This window comes from Myxine glutinosa, unplaced genomic scaffold (assembly GCF_964187855.1).
Source record: "Myxine glutinosa unplaced genomic scaffold, kmMyxGlut1.1 SCAFFOLD_2222, whole genome shotgun sequence".
Lineage (NCBI taxonomy): Eukaryota > Metazoa > Chordata > Myxini > Myxiniformes > Myxinidae > Myxine > Myxine glutinosa.
Genome location: NW_027618317.1, coordinates 20,767 through 41,660, shown reverse-complemented (window position 1 = coordinate 41,660; position 20,894 = coordinate 20,767). Strand labels below are relative to the sequence as shown.

The following is a 20,894-nucleotide window of genomic DNA, read 5'->3' as shown; positions in this document are numbered from 1 at the left end:
GACAGAAATTAAATTTATTGCGAAGCTATTATTTTTCTACTTTGTGCTTATACAACTTATTTCGCACGAAGATTGTTAATAAAGGAGTATAAGTTGTGGGTGGAATGGTGCCAAACTTCATTTCCTCTACTCCTGAAAAAGGAGACGTCTTAAGACTCGATCCCGGTATTTTTAAAATATCTATATATATATATTGTTACGGGTCGCGGACAAGATGTTACTTTGGGCCGAGCGGATGGTCAACCGCGACCGTTGCAGGATCCCCGATTGGCCCGACTTCCTGAACGTTGACCAGATCGCGCCACAGGTATTCAATCGGGAAACCTCTAAAGCGACCGAATGTAAAGAGGAAGAGAGAAGAAAACAGAGTACGGAGGAATAACAGGATTTATTATACACACAAGCAAAAAGAAAGCAGTCACGTTTATTTACAACACATAAGACGCAGGTGACACAGTGCAAATACTAGCTTACCTACAGTCTTAATTAACCCAGGACAGAACAAACAAAAGACAGACTCACGCGGGGAATGACAGGAATGGCAGGAGGTGGATGGCTGGAGGTGAACGCTTGGTGGAGCCAACGCGGAGCTTGGTGGAGCCTTGGTGGAGGTGAACGCTTGGTGGAGCCAACGCGGAGCTTGGTGGAGCCTTGGTGGAGGTGAACGCTTGGTGGAGCCAACACAGAGCTTGGTGGAGCCTTGGTGGAGGTGAACGCTTGGTGGAGCCAACACGGAACTTGGTGGAGCCTTGGTGGAGGTGAACGCTTGGTGGAGCCAACGCGGAGCTTGGTGGAGCCTTGGTGGAGGTGAACGCTTGGTGGAGCCAACGCGGAGCTTGGTGGAGGGTTGGTGTGACGGGTTCTCTCTCCTTCCCTCACAAGCTTCAGGACTCTTTCTCTCTCTTTCTTAGTCCCACCCAGTCCAACAACTTCCTCTCTTGCTTAGTCCAACTCAAGGCCTTCCTGTCTTCTGATCTCCTCCCTCCTCGACTCTACTCAAAGCGCATCTCTTTTCGGAAACGCCCCGCCGTGGGTTATATAGGCCCCGCCCCTCAACCTTTGCGAACCTCCCCCAAACGTTCTCTCTCCGCCCTCTCAAGCCAAACCCCTTGTTCATGGTTGGTCGAGTGGGGCTGGCTCACTCCTCCCCTCTATGACGAGGTGGAGGCACGCCTTTCTTCCCCAACCCTGCCTCGTGGTCAATGGCGGATGAAGGGAAAACCGCCCAAAATGCAGTTGGCAATTGGAAGGGAGGTAATTGGCAATGGGAATGGAAGTTTTGGGAGTGGGAATGAAGGGAATCTATCTCTTTCACTGGTGCAATGGAGTATTTCTATTAATGGGAGACACAGCCTTACCCTAAAACACAGAATTGAAGGAGCTGTGCTCCAACGCGAGTTGAAAGAATTGACGCGACCAAAGATGGAAATTCGTCCGAGTAGGTTTAATAAATGTATCACACTCGGGTACTCTCAAAAGCCCGTTTATCGGGCAGCAATATATATACACATTTATGTCGGGAAGTTTGTTCCCAATCGTGAAGTTCCCAAATCCGCTTCCGGTCCCTCGAGCGACGGGGCTTGCTTTGATCTCTCCACGGCATCAAAGTTTGAGTGTTTTCCCGTTCGTTTCTTTGTCAAATTTCCGCTGCGTATTTTGTTGTGTATGTGTTATTGTGTGTTTCTATTTGGTTTTGGTTTTGTAGTTGTTGCAAATTTGTGTGTAATTAGTCGTTTCTTTGTCCGCGCCTCGTGCGGCCTGGTGTCTCGTGCGGCCTCCTCGTCTCGACTTGTGCCCCGCCCCCTATATTCTCGTTTGTTCTTTCACCTCTGCTCCTGCTTTCTCAAATCCACGTTCTCACTTAGAGACTTTTCCCAGATTGTTTTCATGGTTTTGTTGAAATATTTCTTTAAATATGTTTAAACCGCAGCGGTGATCCCCCCCCCCCCCCCCCCCCAGGATTTCCATGTTTTAAACGTTTCCCAGTGTGTACCCTGGATAAGAATAGGTACGCCGTATCCCTGCGTGTCGTAGGAGGCGACTAAGTGGGTTGGCGTCGGGAAAGGCATCCGGCCATAAAAAAAAAAAACATTGCCTCAAAAAGAGAACCATGACAATTACAACTACATGTGGGCAGGGTACAGCCCGAAGTGGAGATCGGTTTCTGAGGTTTGGGACATGGAATGTAGGGACAATGACAGGGAGATCAGGAGAAGTGGTGGAAATATTGGTCAGAAGAAGAGTGGACATATGTTGTGTGCAAGAGACGAGATGGAAGGGAAGTGGTGTGAGAATGGTGAAGGGTAGGCAGGGACAGAAATACAAGTTTGTGTGGCAAGGGTGCCTGGAGGGCATGAATGGTGTTGGTGTCCTGTTTTCTGAGGAGTTTGTAGACAGTGTGGTGAGTGTGACTAGAGTGAGTGATAGGTTGATGATGGTGAAAATGATGATTGGAAAGCTCTTGGTGAACGTCATCTCGGGATATGCTCCGCAGGTTGGTCGGAGCGATGAAGAGAAGGACATGTTCTGGTGTGCGATAGAGAAGCTGATGGAAAACGTGAAAGATGAGGAAGTTGTTGTGGTAGGAGGAGACCTAAATGGACATGTGGGAAGGAGTATGGATGGTTTTGAAGGAGTTCATGGGGGTTACGGAGGATTTTGGAGTTTGCTGATGGAGCTGATTTGTTGATTTGTAATACTCAGTTCCAGAAAGAGGATAATAAGCTTGTTACATACACGTCAGGTGGGTCGACGACAACCGTTGACTACCTGATGGTGCGTAGGCGAGATAGGGGGCACCTCCGAGACACAAAGGTGATCCCGGGGGAGGAGGCTGTTTCACAGCACCACTTGGTTGTCTGCGACGTAAGGGTGAAAGGTGCGAGGAGAGCTCGGCGGGTGAAGTACCAACCGAGAATGAAGGTGTGGAGGTTGAAAGAGGTGACAGTAAGGGAGGCATTAAAAGAGAGGCTGAGTAGGGTCGAGGATGATGTGGTTGAGCTTGAAAGTGGTTGGATGTCAATGAAAGCTAGTCTGTTGGGAGCCGTTGGTGAGGTATGTGGATGGACAAAAGGACCACCAAGGCACTCGGAAACATGGTGGTGGGATGATGAAGTTGGAAAGACGATTGACAAGAAGAGGAAGAAGTTCAAGGAGTGGCAGAAGGCGAAGGGTACGGGAGCAGAAACAGCTGAGCATGAAAGTTATAAGGCAGCCAGGAAGGCTGCAAAGAAAGAGGTAGCAAAGGCGCAGGAGGCATGTAGGAAAATGTTCGGAGAACGCTTGGATTCGGAAGAGGGTCAGAGAGCGGTATTCAGGATTGCAAAGCAGATAGCGAAAGAGAGGTGTGATGTGATGGGGGTGAGCTGCTTGAAGGATGAAGTGGGACAAATCGTTGTCGACCCAGATGGAATTAAAGGAAGATGGAAAAGATATATGGAAATGCTGTTGAATACAGAGAATGAATGGGATGGCAACATAGAGAGTAACCCAGTTTTAGGACCGGCAGAGAAGATAACTGAGAAGGAAGTTGAGGAAGCGATAAAAGCAATGAAGGGTAGAAAAGCGGGAGGGCCGACGGGAGTTGTGGGAGATATGTTGAAGGCAGCAGGAAGTTGGGGTGTGAAGAGAATGACAGAGATCTGTAATCTGGTGGTGAAAGAAGGCCGCATTCCAGTGGATTGGGAACTGAGTACCCTCGTCCCTCTATACAAGGGGAAATGTGACCCTCTGGAGTGTGGCTCGTACCGAGCGATAAAGTTATTGGAGCATGGAATGAAGGTATTGGAAAGGGTGTTGTAGAGGAGGATAAGGAAGAAAGTGAAGATCGACGAAATGCAGTTTGGATTTATGCCAGGAAGAGGAACGACAGACACGCTTTTCATTGTGAGGCAGTTGCAGGAGAAGTACATGGAGAAGAGGAAGAAGTTGTTTCTTGGGTTTGTTGATCTGGAGAAAGCATTCGATCGGGTTCCACGCAAAGTATTGACATGGGCATTGAGGAAGTTAGGAGTGGAGGAATGGTTGATCAGAGTAGTGATGGCAATGTACAAAAGAGCACGCACAGCTGTAAGGACGAAGGACGGGAACAGTGGTGAGTTTGAGGTGAAGGTGGGAGTGCATCAGGGGTCGGTACTAAGTCCACTACTATTTGTAGCTGTGATGGAGGTGCTGGCTCAGAACATAAAGGAGGGTTTACCGTGGGAGTTGTTGTATGCAGATGATCTGGTGTTGATTGCGGAAAGTATGGATGGACTGAAGGAAAAGATGAACACGTGGAAGGAATGTATGGAGACAAAAGGTCTGAAGGTGAATATCGGAAAGACGAAGGTGATGGCAAGTGGTAAAGCATGTGGTGAGGTGGAAAGAACTGGGAAGTGGCCCTGTGCTGTGTGTAGGAAGGGTGTCGGAGTGAACTCCATTCAGTGTACAATGTGCGCTGAGTGGGTTCATCAAAAATGTAGTGGTCTGAGAGGGTCATTAACCAGTGTGGCAGCTACATTCAAATGTAAGGTGTGCACAGAGGGAGCTGCAGATGGAGGAAATGTTGAGTTGGATCTTGGAGATGGCGTGAAGCTGGAAGGTGTGAAAACATTTTGCTACCTCGGAGACATGCTGAATGGAGAAGGTGGATCAGACTCGGCAACGGTTGCTCGAGTGAGATGTGCATGGAAGAAGTTTCGGGAATTGAGTGGCGTGCTGATGATGAGGGGAGTGTCGTTGAAGCTGAAGGGAAAGGTGTATGCTGCATGTGTGAGAAGTGTTATGATTTATGGGAGCGAGACATGGGTAATGAACGTAGAGCAGCAACGAAGGTTGGAAAGGGTGGAAATGCGAATGGTTCGACGGATGTGCGGAGTATCGTTGAGAGAGAGGAAGACAAATGATAAATTGCGAAAGATGATGGGAATAGAGCCTGTGATTGATGCTGTGAAGAGGAACAGGTTGAGATGGTTTGGTCATGTGTTGAGGAAGGATGAAAGTGACTGGTTGAGAAGAGTGATGGAAATGAATGTAGAAGGAAGTAGAAGACGGGGAAGACTGAGAAAGACTTGGCTAAAGATGGTGGAAGAAGAAATGCGGGCAAGGGGGTTAACAAGGAGAGATGCAGAAAATAGGGCAAAATGGAGAAGATTGTCATGGGGACCGCAAGGCTAACCCCCGCTCTAGCAGGGAAAATGGCCTTTAAAATGCATGTTGTGTTGTTGTTGTATGTCGGGAAGTTTGCCCGGCAAAAGCTATACCGGGCATGCCCGGGTATCAAGGGCGAGCCTTGGAAAGGTGAGTCTGGACCTGCCCGGGCGTGTTTGGCTGCGGCCTGGCAAGTCGAGGCTGGGCGTGCCCGGGCGCTCTGGACGAGCACTGGAAAGGCGATAGCGGGCATGCCCGGACGCTCTGGGCGAGCCCTGGAAAGGCGATAGCGGGCATGCCCGGACGCTCTGGGCGAGCCCTGGAAAGGCGATAGCGGGCATGCCCGGACGCTCTGGGCGAGCCCTGGAAAGGCGATAGCGGGCATGCCCGGACGCTCTGGGCGAGCCCTGGAAAGGCGAGAGCGGGCATGCCCGGGAAAGACGAGACCGGGCGTGCCCGGGAGGTTCGGGCGTGCCCGGGAACAGTGAGTCCGGGCATGCCCGGGAGAGGCGCGTCTGGCCGTGTTCTGGCCGGTGCAAGGCGAATGTGTGCATCCAGCGGTAACCGCTACAGAATAAGATATAACTATCGAACAGGGGTATTCTATTATTGGCTGACGTGTATGCTTGTGGACTAGTTATGGGACGCCCTTTTGACCTTTACACAGCTCCGGCGGAGGCAGGAGGCGCAGAATAACAATAATAATAATAATGATAAAGCACACAATCAAAAAAAAATACAGTCCTCATATCCGCAACAATATATATAAAACATCTTTCATGATGACAGAGTATTGTGATGCAGTTTCTGATTCAGGAGACCTTAAATCACCAGAAACCATTTAAAAACATTTTATGTGCACAACTTCATGTTGTTGGACTTAAATTATCTAACTTAAATTATATTATCTTAAATAACTTAAATTATCTAAAATATATGCATCTGGCAACTGGACTATGAAATGTTTTTCCCAGAATGCTTTGCCTCCATTCCCTTTGGATTTCCTCTCATCAAAACACAGTTAAATAGTTTATTCAGGACCTGAACCCCATGTTCACCGAGGCAGGTCCATACTTCACTCATATCTCCTCAGGTCCTCCTGATTTGCTAATTTTTATCACTCTTAAATCGGCTGTCTTGTCTTGCAGTACTTTTTTGTATAAATCAAAGATTCCAGGAGCAGCGTTTGAAAAGGAGTAGGTCAGTGAGTGTTGGTACACAGTTGAAATCCCACATCCAATCTTCCTTGTCTGACATTTAAATCGTTGCGATCCATCTTTGCCATGAGGATGTGATGAGGAATATAAAGAGATTTATGCTCAGTTGGAAACTTCAGGTTAACTTTCCCCACCAAGTGAAGTTAGAATTTGTCCTATCAAGGCAAAATCTTCTTCATGGTCGTGTCAACAACATGCATTTTAAAGGCCATTTTCCCTGCTAGAGCGGGGGTTAGCCTTGCAGTCCCCATGACAATCTTCTCCATTTTGCCCTATTTTCTGCATCTCTCCTTGTTAACCCCCTTGCCCGCATTTCTTCTTCCACCATCTTTAGCCAAGTCTTTCTCGGTCTTCCCCGTCCTCTGCTTCCTTCTACATTCATTTCCATCACTCTTCTCAACCAGTCACTTTCATCCTTCCTCAACACATGACCAAACCATCTCAACCTGTTCCTCTTCACAGCATCAATCACAGGCTCTATTCCCATCATCTTTCGCAATTCATCATTTGTCTTCCTCTCTCTCACCGATACTCCGCACATCCGTCGAACCATTCGCATTTCCACCCTTTCCAACCTTCGTTGCTGCTCGACGTTCATTACCCATGTCTCGCTCCCATAAATCACAACACTTCTCACACATGCAGCATACACCTTTCCCTTCAGCTTCAACGACACTCCCCTCATCATCAGCACGCCACTCAGTTCCCGAAACTTCTTCCATGCACATCTCACTCGAGCAACCGTTGCCGAGTCTGACCCACCTTCTCCATTCAGCATGTCTCCGAGGTAGCAAAATGTTTTCACACCTTCCAGCTTCACGCCGTCTCCAAGATCCAACTCAACATTTCCTCCATCTGCAGCTCCCTCTGTGCACACCTTACATTTGAATGTAGCTGCCACACTGGTTAATGACCCTCTCAGACCACTACATTTTTGATGAACCCACTCAGCGCACATTGTACATTGAATGGAGTTCACTCCGACACCCTTCCTACACACAGCACAGGGCCACTTCCCAGTTCTTTCCACCTCACCACATGCTTTGCCACTTGCCATCACCTTCGTCTTTCCGATATTCACCTTCAGACCTTTTGTCTCCATACATTCCTTCCACGTGTTCATCTTTTCCTTCAGTCCATCCATACTTTCCGCAATCAACACCAGATCATCTGCATACAACAACTCCCATGGTAAACCCTCCTTTACGTTCTGAGCCAGCACCTCCATCACAGCTACAAATAGTAGTGGACTTAGTACCGACCCCTGATGCACTCCCACCTTCACCTCAAACTCACCACTGTTCCCGTCCTTCGTCCTTACAGCTGTGCGGCTCTTTTGTACATTGCCATCACTACTCTGATCAACCATTCCTCCACTCCTAACATCCTCAATGCCCATGTCAATACTTTGCGTGGAACCCGATCGAATGCTTTCTCCAGATCAACAAACCCAAGAAACAACTTATTCCTCTTCTCCATGTACTTCTCCTGCAACTGCCTCACAATGAAAAGCGCGTCTGTCGTTCCTCTTCCTGGCATGAATCCAAACTGCATTTCGTCGATCTTCACTTTCTTCCTTATCCTCCTCTACAACACCCTTTCCAATACCTTCATTCCATGCTCCAATAACTTTTTCGCTCGGTACGAGCCACACTCCAGAGGGTCACCTTTCCCCTTGTATAGAGGGACGAAGGTACTCAGTTCCCAATCCACTGGAATGCAGCCTTCTTTCACCACCAGATTACAGATCTCTGTCATTCTCTTCACACCCCAACTTCCTGCTGCCTTCAACATATCTCCCACAACTCCCGTCGGCCCTCCGGCTTTTCTACCCTTCATTGCTTTTATCGCTTCCTCAACTTCCTTCTCAGTTATCTTCTCTGCCGGTCCTAAAACTGGGTTACTCTCTATGTTGCCATCCCATTCATTCTCTGTATTCAACAGCATTTCCATATATCTTTTCCATCTTCCTTTATTTCCATCTGGGTCGACAACGATTTGTCCCACTTCATCCTTCAAGCAACTCACCCCCATCACATCACACCTCTCTTTCGCCATCTGCTTTGCAATCCTGAATACTGCTTTCTGACCCTCTTCCGAATCCAAGCGTTCTCCGAACATTTTCCTACATGCCTCCTGCGCCTTTGCTACCTCTTTCTTTGCAGCCTTCCTGGCTGCCTTATAACTTTCATGCTCTGCTGTTTCTGCTCCCGTACCCTTTGCCTTCTGCCACTCCTTGAACTTCTTCCTCTTCTCGTCAATCCTCTTTCCAACTTCATCATCCCACTTCCAAAATGTTACTTCCAAATGTGCCCTTGGTCCAAACAATCGGCCCTCCAACATGGCCGTCTCATTACTTCCGGCTGTTTCAAAAGAGAGGCTTCATCGGCTCTCCAGATTGTATTTTTCACTCCGTGGGCAGCTGCGACCGGGCATAAATTTGACGAACTGACTTGTTGCAAAGGTGGCATCCTTTGACGGTGCCACGTTGAAAGTCACCGGGGATGGGGGGTTCGGGTCCGGGTTCAGGCTGAAGGCTAGCCCAATAGGAGTGGTCGGCGTTTGCCCAATGATTATGGTTCAAAAATATCGTAAACGTATCGATTGCATACGTTTGATTTGACAATAATTGATTGTCCTTTCTACAGGGGAAGAAGAGGTGAACAATCCAACCCATCCCGACTTTGTCCCGTCACCGTTTCTGCAGCCAGCTGACACAAGTGGACGTGCCGACCAATCTGCCGAGAAGATGCAACGCTGCGGGGGAGCATCCAGGCGGTCAAGTGCTTGTGGTGAGTGTTCTTTGTCACAATTTTAAGGAATGCAGACACGGCACTATGGCTCAGATTAGGCAGTGGCTCAGATTAGCTACAATAATTATGGTAAATTAAAGTGACCTGAAAAAATAACTCTTAGATGCCATTTCCTGGCACTTCGAGGCACACTCTGCAATACAATATTATTATTGGGTTTGTTGGCATGTAGGTATATTAATAGTGCTTTGAATGTCACGAAACAAATGTCAGTGATTGTGACCTTGGCAATGTGGGTGTCGGTGGATTATAGTCAGATTATAATATTGCTTGGGTTTCAGGCCAATACGCAGCTACGTTGTCCCGAGGGCCGAACGGCCGAGGTCAATATTCCGCCCTCGGGACAGCATAACGCGCATTGGCCAAAAACTCGAACAATATTTCCATTCTTATTATGATGGATGAAGGCAATGGTAATGGCTCCAATAATCGCAGACAAGCCTAAACTGCGCCACTCCCTTGTGGGAGTAGGCCTACATGACATGTATATGTGGTCGTGCACAGGCCACGCCCACGCGTGGCCAATATTTAGGGTGAATGTTGTTCGTATGGCGGCCATAGGCCATATTTTAAAACTTCGTTGCACCCACCCCCACCTTGTGTAAACCGACATCCCCAATAATTTCATTAAGTGCACCCATTTGGACCACATTAGGAGGGTTGTCAAGTTGTCGCGGTGTGCGGGGGTTTACGACAATGCGATTAATGTCTGCCGGTGTCAGGGTCCAAACGCGTTTTCTTGAATTCTTAAAATCACACATCACTCTGCCAATAATGGACATAGAGGGTCGTGTGAGGTGTCAAAATGATCAGAGTACTTCCATACAATATGGAAGCTGCAACCCAGCTGTCGGTGACATCTGCGGTTACCTCTGGGTCAAGAAATCTGTAAAAATGGTGAAATGTATATTTTGTCTTACATTTTGATACATCATAAATTGTCTTCATAACACAGAGAATAACGAAGGTATTGGTTTAATGTGTACTCTAAAAGTTTCCCAGTACACTGTGCAAAATAATGATACCACACAAATATATCTGATATTAATATTTCTGAGTTTAATACCGCAAAACCGAAGTGTACCCCCTTATTTTCTTCATGGTATATGCAATATGCATACAACATAAGTTTGGATACAGTCGATGTGATATTGGCAATTACTTCAGGTATAACATCGAGATAAATATCATGATTTTCGCGACTGCATTGCACATTATCAAGACTAAAGAGACCTGAATTAAAGATGCCTTAGATTATTTTGGCCACCTGTGGAATAATACACACAAACACAAAAATACACCATAAATGTTTCATTTGGAGATACAAATGTGTTTCATAATACTAAATGTTTGTCCAACAAAATCAGAATTCACTTGAATGTCCATCATATTTTCTATTCAGTTGAATGCCCATCATATTTTCTATTCAGTTGAATGCCCATCATGTTCATGATTTAACTGAGATGTCGAGCAAAATAAAAGTTCACTTGAATGTCCATCTTGGTAACTATCCATTTTAATGTCTATCATGTTCACAATTCACTTAAATGTCCACCATACGGTAATTACAATGCATCTGAAAGTCCATCGGTTAGTCGAATCATCTGCTTCTGAATCAGATGTCTCATCACCAGCCAGAGAGTTTGCCGGCTTTGTGCATCTTGGTCCGCATTTACATGCACCAATGCATGGAGACGGACATGCTTTTACACGAGCATCTTGACGATGCACAACTTCTCTGGCATCCACAGCTTATTAACTCGCGGCAGGCATCTGGTACAGGTACGAGGCTCATTAGCTTTGGTACTAACTTCGCGCCATCGATGTGCTATCCACATTCCTCTGGTGGAGGAAGGTCAGGATATGCCTGTCCTGCATGTGTCCAGATCAGGGCTCGATAGGTAGCTCGCATGATGTCAAATGTCAGGGCATCTTTTGTTGGCGGTCGGTAGTCATTTTCTGAATGTTGCCAAATGATATTTCAGGATAAATGATGCAACATTCCCTGAAATATTGTTGTCGTCCTTGTCTTCCTTTCAGGTTGGGCAAGAACAGTGCTGTGGTGAAGTAGCTTGAATGGAGGCCTGATCTCGATTACCTTCGGGGTGATTGATTCGTTTTGGCAGTGCCAGGACCGGTGATGTCCTGGCACCACCTTGCCTGGTGTTCATGCTCATCCACCGATGGAAATGGAAAAATGAAATCCACCTCATTCAGCGGTTTTATACATCATGAATACGTCGAACGTCGATGTTATGATTGTTGCTTGACGTGTGATTCTTGAACAGCGGTTGTTCAAAACATTTTCGTCTTCAAGAAGAATCGAGGAAAAAAGGCATTAACCGAACTGTTACCTTTTCGCTCCGTTACCTTCAAAGTTATAAATGCTTGGGCAATGGGCATTCCGCCCGCCCGCCCGTGTCCATTTTTCTTGTGCTCCCCCCATAGTGTTCCGTCTTCCCCAATATGGTCGCTCCATTGACGAAGGGTCATTTGTTACAGCCTTGTGAAATAGTTTTAAAGCTGCAGTCATTGCAAACAAAATAATTGTACCTTTAACATTTCCCAATGAGAGAGAGCAAAGATTATTCATGAAAAAAGAAATCATTTGTGCAGAGAATGATCAGTTTTTGTTTTTACTCGTATAATAACGTTCTCAGTGACGCAATGAATGTGACATGTGACATGTGACATGGATATGGATATCACCCCAGGTATTTTCTATATGTGGTGTTTGCATTTTGTGAAGAGCTTTACATGAATGAACGAATGAATGATCGAATGATCAATAAATTAGAATTTATTCGAGAATGCCTCCACATATAAAATGGCAAAAGGAAAAGTAGTGTTTCAGGTTATTGGATGAATGTGCAATTGAACGTGAAATAAATCAAAAAATGTAAAAATACTTTTGAGTTTTTTTTAAATTTAATGTTGTACTCAAAAGTGTGGATATATTGGCGAAGGAAGGGTGCTTGATTTATTTATATATACTAGCGTCCAGCGTGCGTGACTCGGCGCGCCCCGCGCGCTTCACCGCACGTCGTATCGGAGGGGTCGGCATCTTTGACCATTTCGGGGTGCTTTGGGTCTTCGGGATGTTTTGGGCCTTCGGGGTCTTTTGGGGTATTGGTGGCCTGAAGGGTCTTGGCGGAATTAACGCAATTAAGAGGGTTAATGTAGAGTGTGGTCATTTTATTTGAAGAAGAAGAAGAAGACTTTTTTTTGTTTGTTTTGTTTTTTTATATACAGAATCGAGGCTCGTGAAAGAGCTAACATTTATCAAACAAAGTATATAAAAAGGGGACCGGTACACAAGATGGGGAGAGAAGGGGAGGAAGCACACAAACACAACATTTGAGAGCAGGGACATCGGGAGATGTGTGGGAGGGAGAGGGCTTGGGGGGAGGCAGGATCGGTATAAAATGCAAGGACACCAAGGACTTTCAGCAAAGAAGTTGGTATTTCAAAAAAGTGGATTTGGGGTGAAATTAGCGGGGGTAGAAAAGATCAAGGTTTTGGATTGGGGAAGATAAAAGATGGTGGCGAACAGCTGTTTTAAAGACCTGGAGGGAGGAGTGCGATTGAAGAGAGTGAGGGAGTTTGTTCCAGAGGCGGGACAAAAGAAGAATGAAGGAGTGAAGGTGAGCGGAGAGTCTTGATTTTGGCAGTTTAACCACAAGAGGGTTGCAGGCAGATCTTGTGCGACCTGTAGGAATATTTGGGGGACAGAGCACAGACAGGGCTGGGGGGTGAGGGGGCGGGCTACGCCGGAGATGAGTCGGTAGAAGACGGAAAGACCACCAACCTGCCTGCGGTGAGTAAGTGAAAGGCCCTCGGAGATGGCGTCATCGCGGGAGATTCCAATGATTCTGAACGCTTTGGTTTCAACAGCGTGAAGATGAGCTAGGTGTGAGGCAGGAGCACCGGCCCAGAGGGGAGAGCAATACTCCATTGAGCTGCGGACGAAAGCCTCGTATGTGGCGAGGAGCTCAGGTGTGCCAAGGAAGGACTTCGCACGACGGAGGATGCCCAGTCGGCGACTGGCTTTGGAGGCCGGCTTGGAAATGTGCTTTTTTTCCAGGAAAGATCATGGCACATAGTGAGACCCAACCCAAAAGCTTGAGTGACAGAACTTCTTGGAGAGGAATATTCAGAAAGTGGATGGGAGGGTTGTCCAGTCGGTCTTTTCGGAGAGACATCGTAAGAGTGTGAGATTTGTTTCGGATTGAAAGACACGTTCCACTTGTTTGCCCAGTCTGTGATTTTGTCCAGGTCTGCAGAGAGCGAGGACGCTGCAGACTGCCGATCTGAGGGATGAGCAATGGAGCGGCACAACAGAGTGCAGTCGTCAGCAAAGAGTCAGAGAGATCATTGATGAAGACCAGAAAAAGCACAGGGCCCAGAACACTGCTTTGGGGAACTCCAGCCTGAACAGGAAGAGGAGGTGAGAGAAAGCCATTCAGGGCCACACGCTCACTACGACTAGAGAGGAAGTCCATGCGCCAGCCATGCGCGGATATTTCTATGGATACCAAAGGAGGAGAGTTTGGTGAGCGGAGCGGCGTGCCAGACCGTATCGAAGGCACGTCGTATGTCGAGGGAGACGCCTCTGATTTCCCGTTTGGCATTGAGGACCCCTCCCTCCCTCCATCCATTGTTGAGACAGCAGAAGCAGCATGTCCAGAGTGGAGTGACCTGGTCTGGAAGCAAATTGATGACCAGAGATCAAGCCATTGGAGAAGAGGAAACATTTCATATCCGAAGCAATGATGCATTCCAGGACTTTGCTGATAATAATTGGGAGAAGGCTGATTGGTCTGTAGTCGCTAGGATCTGTTTTTGTGCAAAGCGGTGATGTTGGCTGATTTCCAAGCAGATGGCAGTTGACCTTGAGCAAAAGAGAGGGTGAAGAGAACAGAGAGAGGGAGTGAAGGAGCGGAAGAACAGCATTTTCGGACCCGTGGGCTGATGCCGTCAGGTCCAGTTGCAGAATCGGAGTCGAGGGTTGACAGAAACTTTTCCACCTCGTCGGGCGGAAAGGACACGGAGCACCTGGGTACGACTGGGTACAGAGAGGGATGGGTGTGGCGCACAAGATTTAGAGGCAAACACAGAGTTGAGGCATTCAGCTTTTTCACGTGCGGAGGCAGCCGTGTAGCCGTTTGAGCTGAGGGGGGGGATGGAGGGGGAACAAACACCAGAAACAGATTTGACCAGACGCCACCAGGATTCGGAAGAGGGAGACAGACAAGACAGTTCGGTATTGAGAACGGAGAGATATTGTTTCCTGGCTCTCCTGAGGGTGGACACACACTTGTTTCGGGCTTTGTGAAAGGAAATGACATTTCCTTCCGTTGGATTTGCTTTCCAGGAGACGAAGGCAAGTTGTTTCTGGGCAACAGCCTCACCGCAACATTCCGTGCTGCACCATGGACGGGAGGAAGCGTACGACAACTGAAGACGACATGGCATAAATCTGTGCATGAGAGAGAGAGAGAGAGAGCAATTTACTTTGGAAGAATTCCCAGGATGATGTCAGTTGCTGTCAGAGGTGGTAGAGATGGGAGACCAGTCCAGATGATTGATGGCTGCTTGAAGACCGTGCCAGTTGGCCTGAGTGAAATGCCAGACTCGTCGACGCTGAGCAGAGCTCCCTGAGAATGGTCAGAGAGATGTCCACTTTAACAAGCACATGATCAGAAGAGCCGATTGGAGCAGAAGAAGAGCAGCAGACATTTTCAGGTAAGTTAGTCATAACCAAGTCCAGAAGAGAAGATGCTCCGTTGACTGAGATCCGGGTGGGGAAATTGACAGATTGTGTCAGTCCCAGTGAGTCGCAGAAGTCCTTTGCTGAGGAGCCATGGCTGGTGAGAGAGGTACCCACACCCAGCCAACTGGCATGGTGACAATTTAAATCACCACATATGAGGAAGAGAGACTTGGGATGAGTGCATAGAAGTGGGTCCATATTATCAGACAGCGACATGTAGATGGAGTCATCACCGTTTGGTGGACGGTACAACACACATATGAACAAGAGGTGGGAGCGAAGGGGAAGCCGTAGCCACAGGTATTCCAGGGGGTGAGGTGGAGAGAGTGCAGTGCAGTGCATTGCAGTGCAGGGCGACTGAGGAAGAGAGTTTTTGATAAAGACAGCAACCCCGCCTCCAGGACGAGGCTCAGGTCTATCATACCGGAGGAGGGAGTAACCTGGGAGAGATACCAAGGAATCAGAGACATCATGAAGGAGGAAAGTTTCTGTTAAGCAGATCACGTCTGCTTTGTCAGAAGCAACCTGTATGGAGAGATCGGTCAAGTTTGAACGAAGGCCCCAGATGTTTGAGGTCCATACCGTTCGTTAATGAAGAGGAAGGGGGACCATCGGATACAGAACAGGGGGGACGAGGGGTCGGGTAAGATGTGCAAGAGGTAGGGAGAGCCGTTGAAGGTGTGTCAGAGATTTCAGAATAGCTTGGAGAAAGGGAAGGATGGGGCGGACAGTCTAACTCTAATGACTGACTCTTTCTAGTGGTGGACTCGTGCACTTTGACATCGACGGTGACGAGAGCTACCTGTAGGTCCCGTGATGACATTCTGGGGTGCTCGGAAGCTTATTTCAGCATCTTGAGGTCTGCTCTCGGGCTGAACTTGCCGGGGCGGCATGGCCCGAACAAGTTGGCAGTTGTTTGGAATCTTCTCCACCTGTAGATGATCTTCCGGACAGTCGAATGATTCGTTTCAAATTGTTTGGAGATCTTTTTAAATCCCTTCCCAGACTCGTAGGCATCTATAACCTTCTTTCTGAAGGCCGCAGACAGCTCTTTTGATCTTGGCATGGTGACGCCGCACACTTCAACAACAAAGAGCAAACCAAACGAAATGTCAGATTTAAATAAGACAGGTTCCTCCAAGATCCTCTCCAACGATGTTCTAATCATTTGCACCTCAGCTGGTGCACCTGATTCTAATTTTAGGTATTTGAAGTAGTAATAAATGGAGGGGTGTACTTACTTTTTCCACATGCGAAATTTGCATTTATGTTTATTTAAAATATACAATGGACTACAAAATGTAAATATTTCATGATATTTGTTTTATTATATCATCTTTAAATATCAATATTGTTGAAATGAAGATCAAATAGCTGTATCTAAACTCTCTGGTCACGCACAGTCAGTCATGGCTGTTGTCTACCGCCCTCCCAAACCACACCCATCATTCCTGTCTGACTTCTCCTACTTTCTGACCCAGCTATGTTCCCTCTCCCCCTCAATCGTCGTCGTCCTTGGTGATTTCAATATCCACATGGACTCCACTGACTTCACTGATTTACTCACCTGCTTTAACCTCACTCAACATGTCAACTTTCCTACCCATAACCGTGGTCACATTTCGGACCTTGTCTGCTCTACTGGATTGATTTTGCACCATCTCTCTGGCTCCGACCTCACCCTCTCTGACCACTTAGCCATCACTATGACCGTCAACGTTCCCACCCCAGCACCAAGGCATTATCGCACGATCAACTTCCGTAAGCTAAACGCTCTTTCACCTACCTCATTGTCATCCACCCTCTCTGAAAAAATGTCCACTTCTCCCTTCGTTGACCTCCACACCCCTTCTGACCTCACTGACTACTACAACCGCACTCTCTCCTGCCTTGACCAACTTGCGCCTATAAAAACCAAAACCGTTTATTTCACCCATTCTGTTCCCTGGTTTACCCCTGAACTCCGCCTGATGAAAACTCGTGCTCACCAACTTGAAAGACTCAGCAATAAAACAGGTCTCACAGTTCACTCCCAAGCCTACAAGGACCACCTACAACACTATAAAGATGCCCTCTCCCGCGCCCGCTCCGCCTACTACTCTCAACTTATCCACTCTGGCTCCGGAAAGCCAAAAGCACTCTTCTCTACAATAAATAAACTCCTCAGCCCCCTGAACACCGCCACCCAGTCATTCACAGTAGACAACTGCATCTCCTTCCTTTCATTCTTCCAACGCAAAATTGAAAACATCTACAACAGCTTGACCACCGCCGCACCTGCCCCCCCTTATCCTGCCATCCCCTGTCTCAATTCTCCCCAGTCTCCCCTACTGACCTCTCTGAACTCCTCATAGGAATGAAAACTGCCACCTGCACTCTTGACCCCATCCCCTCCAGCTTTGTCAAGGCCTCCCTTTGTGCTCTCTCTCTCTCCACTTATCATTGCAACAATAAACTCCTCCCTGTCTACAGGCATCGTCCCACCATCCCTCAAAATTGCTGCTGTTACCCCCATTCTGAAAAAACCTGGACTAAACCCTGACACCCTAAACAACTTCAGACCCATCTCCAACCTACCCTTTGTGTCGAAAGTTTTGGAACACGCTGTAGCCACTCAACTCAAACATCACCTCTCTGCCAATGACCTGTATGAAACATTCCAATCCGGATTCCGCTCCAACCACAGTACTGGAAACTGCTCTCCTCAAAATCACCAACGACCTTCTCCTCTCCTCTGACGCTGGCAACCTCAACATTCTCATCCTCCTCGACCTGAGCGCCGCGCCGCCTTTGACACTATCGATCACACCATCCTCCTCACCCGACTTGAAACCACCTTTAACGTTACCGGCACTGCCCTCTCTTGGATTAAATCATACCTCTCTGACAGACGCCAGTTCATCTCCATCAATAACTGCAAATCCCCCACTGCTCCCCTCCCCCAAGGTGTCCCCCAAGGTTCAGTCCTTGGCCCCCTCCTCTTCATCCTTTACCTGTCCCCCCTCGGTCACTTAATCCGCCGTCATGGTCTCCAATTCCACTGCTACGCCGATGACATCCAGCTTTTCATCTCCACCAAGTCCATCTGCACCGCCACCCACTCTATCCTGACAAATTGCATCACTGAAATAAAATCCTGGCTTCAAATCAACTTCCTCAAACTTAACTATGATAAATCTGAAATAATCATCATTGGCCCAAAAACGCTCATAAAATCCACCCATAACTTTGCCCTCAACATCGACGGTATCCCAGTATCCACGTCCCCTCACATCCGGAATCTTGGCATAATCTTTGACCAATCCCTCTCCTTCGACAAATACACTAAACAGATCACAAAGACAGCCTTCTTTCACCTGAAAAACATCGCCCGTCTCCGTCCATCCCTCTCCTCCACGGCTGCAGAAACCCTCATCCACGCCTTCATCACCTCCCGTCTGGACTACTGCAATAGCCTCCTCTATGGTTCACCCTCAACAATCACCAATAAACTCCAATACATTCAGAACTCCGCTGCCCGTCTACTCACCCATTCCCGGACCCGTGACCACATCACCCCCCCCCCCCCGATGGCTCCCCATCTCCCAGAGAATCCAGTACAAAATCCTCCTCTTGACCTACAAAGCCCTCCATGACCTGGCCCCATCCCCATCCTACCTGGCTGACCTCCTCTCCAGACACACTCCCACCCCCATCCGGACCAAATTCAGATCCTGGGGGGACAGGGCCTTCTCCATCGCTGCTCCCACCCTCTGGAACTCACTACCTCACACCATCAGAGACTCGTCCTCCTCCTCCTCACTCACCACATTCAAAACATCACTCAAGACCCACCTGTTCAACACTGCATTCAACATTTAACCCACAGCATTTAACCCCTGACTATCTGTTGTCCTTCTCCCTCCTTTTTGCTTTGAATATTTCCCTGTTGATTCTTGTCTTTTTTGCAATTGTTTTTATGTTTTACACTCTGTCAAAGCGTCTTTGGGCTTCCTGAAAAGCGCTATATAAAATAAATGCATTATTATTATTATTATTATTATTATTATTATTATCTATATAATAATACCGTAAGGACTCGACTTTGTTATCCCTTTTACGCCGCACCCAGTGACCCAATGCCCCGGCACTAATGGATTTACGATCTACGAACCGCGCTCTTTGTTTATCACCTACAGCCATACTCGAAAAATCTGAATTAGCCGACGTTGGGGCCCAAAAGCATCCGATTAACGGCCGATACGACGCCATCTTACGACTCCATCGTATTGGCGTCTGCTGGGTGAAGGCGCAACAAGCCGTCCGCTGATTGGACAATCCTGATCATGCATTCCGCCATTTGTGCCGGTGTCGTCGATCGCGCTGTACGCTAACCTCATCAGGTGGGTTTACCATAATGTCTTCCATATACTGTGATTACAACGAAGTGAAACTGATCAGCAGCCCATCAGTATCATATAAAGCAATAAATACCAAGGCTTCAGCTTCTGAAAGCTTAAAACAAAGTGTACTTCGCCGAGTGACGAAACGTAGGCGTAGGCCTCGGCCCTACCTATCCAGTTGTTGTTTCCGTTGTGTAAGGGGGGGAAAAAACAAACATTTTGGCCTCAGACCTTTGAGAGTACGTCGTTCCGTGAACTTTTTGAACGGGCCTCGTATGCCATGCTTCGTCAACGTTGGGTTGTTTTTAAATGATTTGAAGGATTAACTTAAGCACCTTGAATAGAGCAGTTTATTGTTCCTCAAAGACCAGTGTGTAAGTTGACTCAATATGATGGTAACTTTGCAATTCCTGCGTTGTCTCTGAATCAGCTGGCTGAGTCATATTGTCGTAGGGTCGGTCATGATCAGCCCCCCCCCCTCCCCCTCCCTTTCGTTTCACCAACTCCTGCATCTGCCACCGTTCATGATTATCAAAGTAGGCTTTACCCTGTTCACGATAAGGTAGAAATCAGAGTTGTATACGAAGAGATAAAAGGATGCCATTGACTTCGAGACGGTACGTGATATTTTCAAAAGTATATCGTAGCGTTGTCATTTAATTAGCTTGCAATAAATACGTTGTTCATATACGCACTCTTCATTCTCATCTTTCTTCCTAACTCTTACTCGGACAAGCAAATCCCCTATGCCATCCATAATGGTACACTCTATCCATACACCACATCCTCCCTTCCGTGGATGTTCCACGGGTTTCGGCTAGTTATTATTATTATTATTATTATTACGTTGAAATACGTTGAAAAAGTCAAAACTTCACATGGGGTGTAGGGGAAGGCGGGGCAAGTTGAGCCAGTTTTTGTTCTTGGAATGTTAGGACTGAACTTACTGATGATCTTGCACAAATGAGTATCTTGCCTTCTAATTTAATCCTTGGGAAACATTTTGTAGCTGGTTCTTACTTTCTATCCCCACACTGAAAGTCACTGTGACATTTTGAAAAAACGGAGGCAAAATGGCTCAACTTGCCCGCCTGAGGGGTAAGTTGATCCAACCTCTGGGGTAAGTTGTACCACATAGGGGTAAGTTGATCATTGCCCCAAATAAAGATAACTAAAGTAGAAAAGCATTGTTTTGCCAGAAAAAAATATTTAATGTTGTAAAATTCTACAACACTGAACGAAATGATTACCTTGTGTTCATGGTTATAGTAATCAGTTACGAACAAATTGAGTCACTCTCATAGAAAAACAAGATTGTCAACTGTGGTAAGAAAAGTCAACTCGATCCACCTGTCACAGTTTCAAGTCACAATAAAAGAAAAGTGTCCCAAATACACCCAGAAAGGCCAACAGTCAGACTGTGGCAATTAAGGCACAATATCTTGCTCATCAATGCCAGCTTCATCATTTGGATCTGCAACTAAAAGTAAAACATGTCAGAAATCAAGTCAATTAAGCTGCCAAACTGACAAGTCACAATAATTGAACACAAGCTGTCCAGAACAACGGGCAGAACTGC

General features: G+C 47.2%; 1 protein-coding gene across 2 annotated transcripts in view; it reads left to right on the top strand.

The window, feature by feature from the left end:
• LOC144889281 (uncharacterized) overlaps positions 1-12,068 on the top strand; it is a 31,575-nt gene extending 19,507 nt beyond the window's left edge. For both annotated transcript variants that reach the window (XR_013621682.1, XM_078769358.1), the window contains exons 3-4: positions 8,996-9,139; positions 11,201-12,068. Coding sequence is in view for 1 of the 2 variants with exons in the window: in XM_078769358.1 (XP_078625484.1) it covers positions 8,996-9,139; positions 11,201-11,226 (170 nt within the window). In the remaining variant the exon portion in view is untranslated. The remainder of the gene's footprint in view (positions 1-8,995; positions 9,140-11,200) is intronic.
• The last annotated feature ends 8,826 nt before the right edge of the window (positions 12,069-20,894 follow it).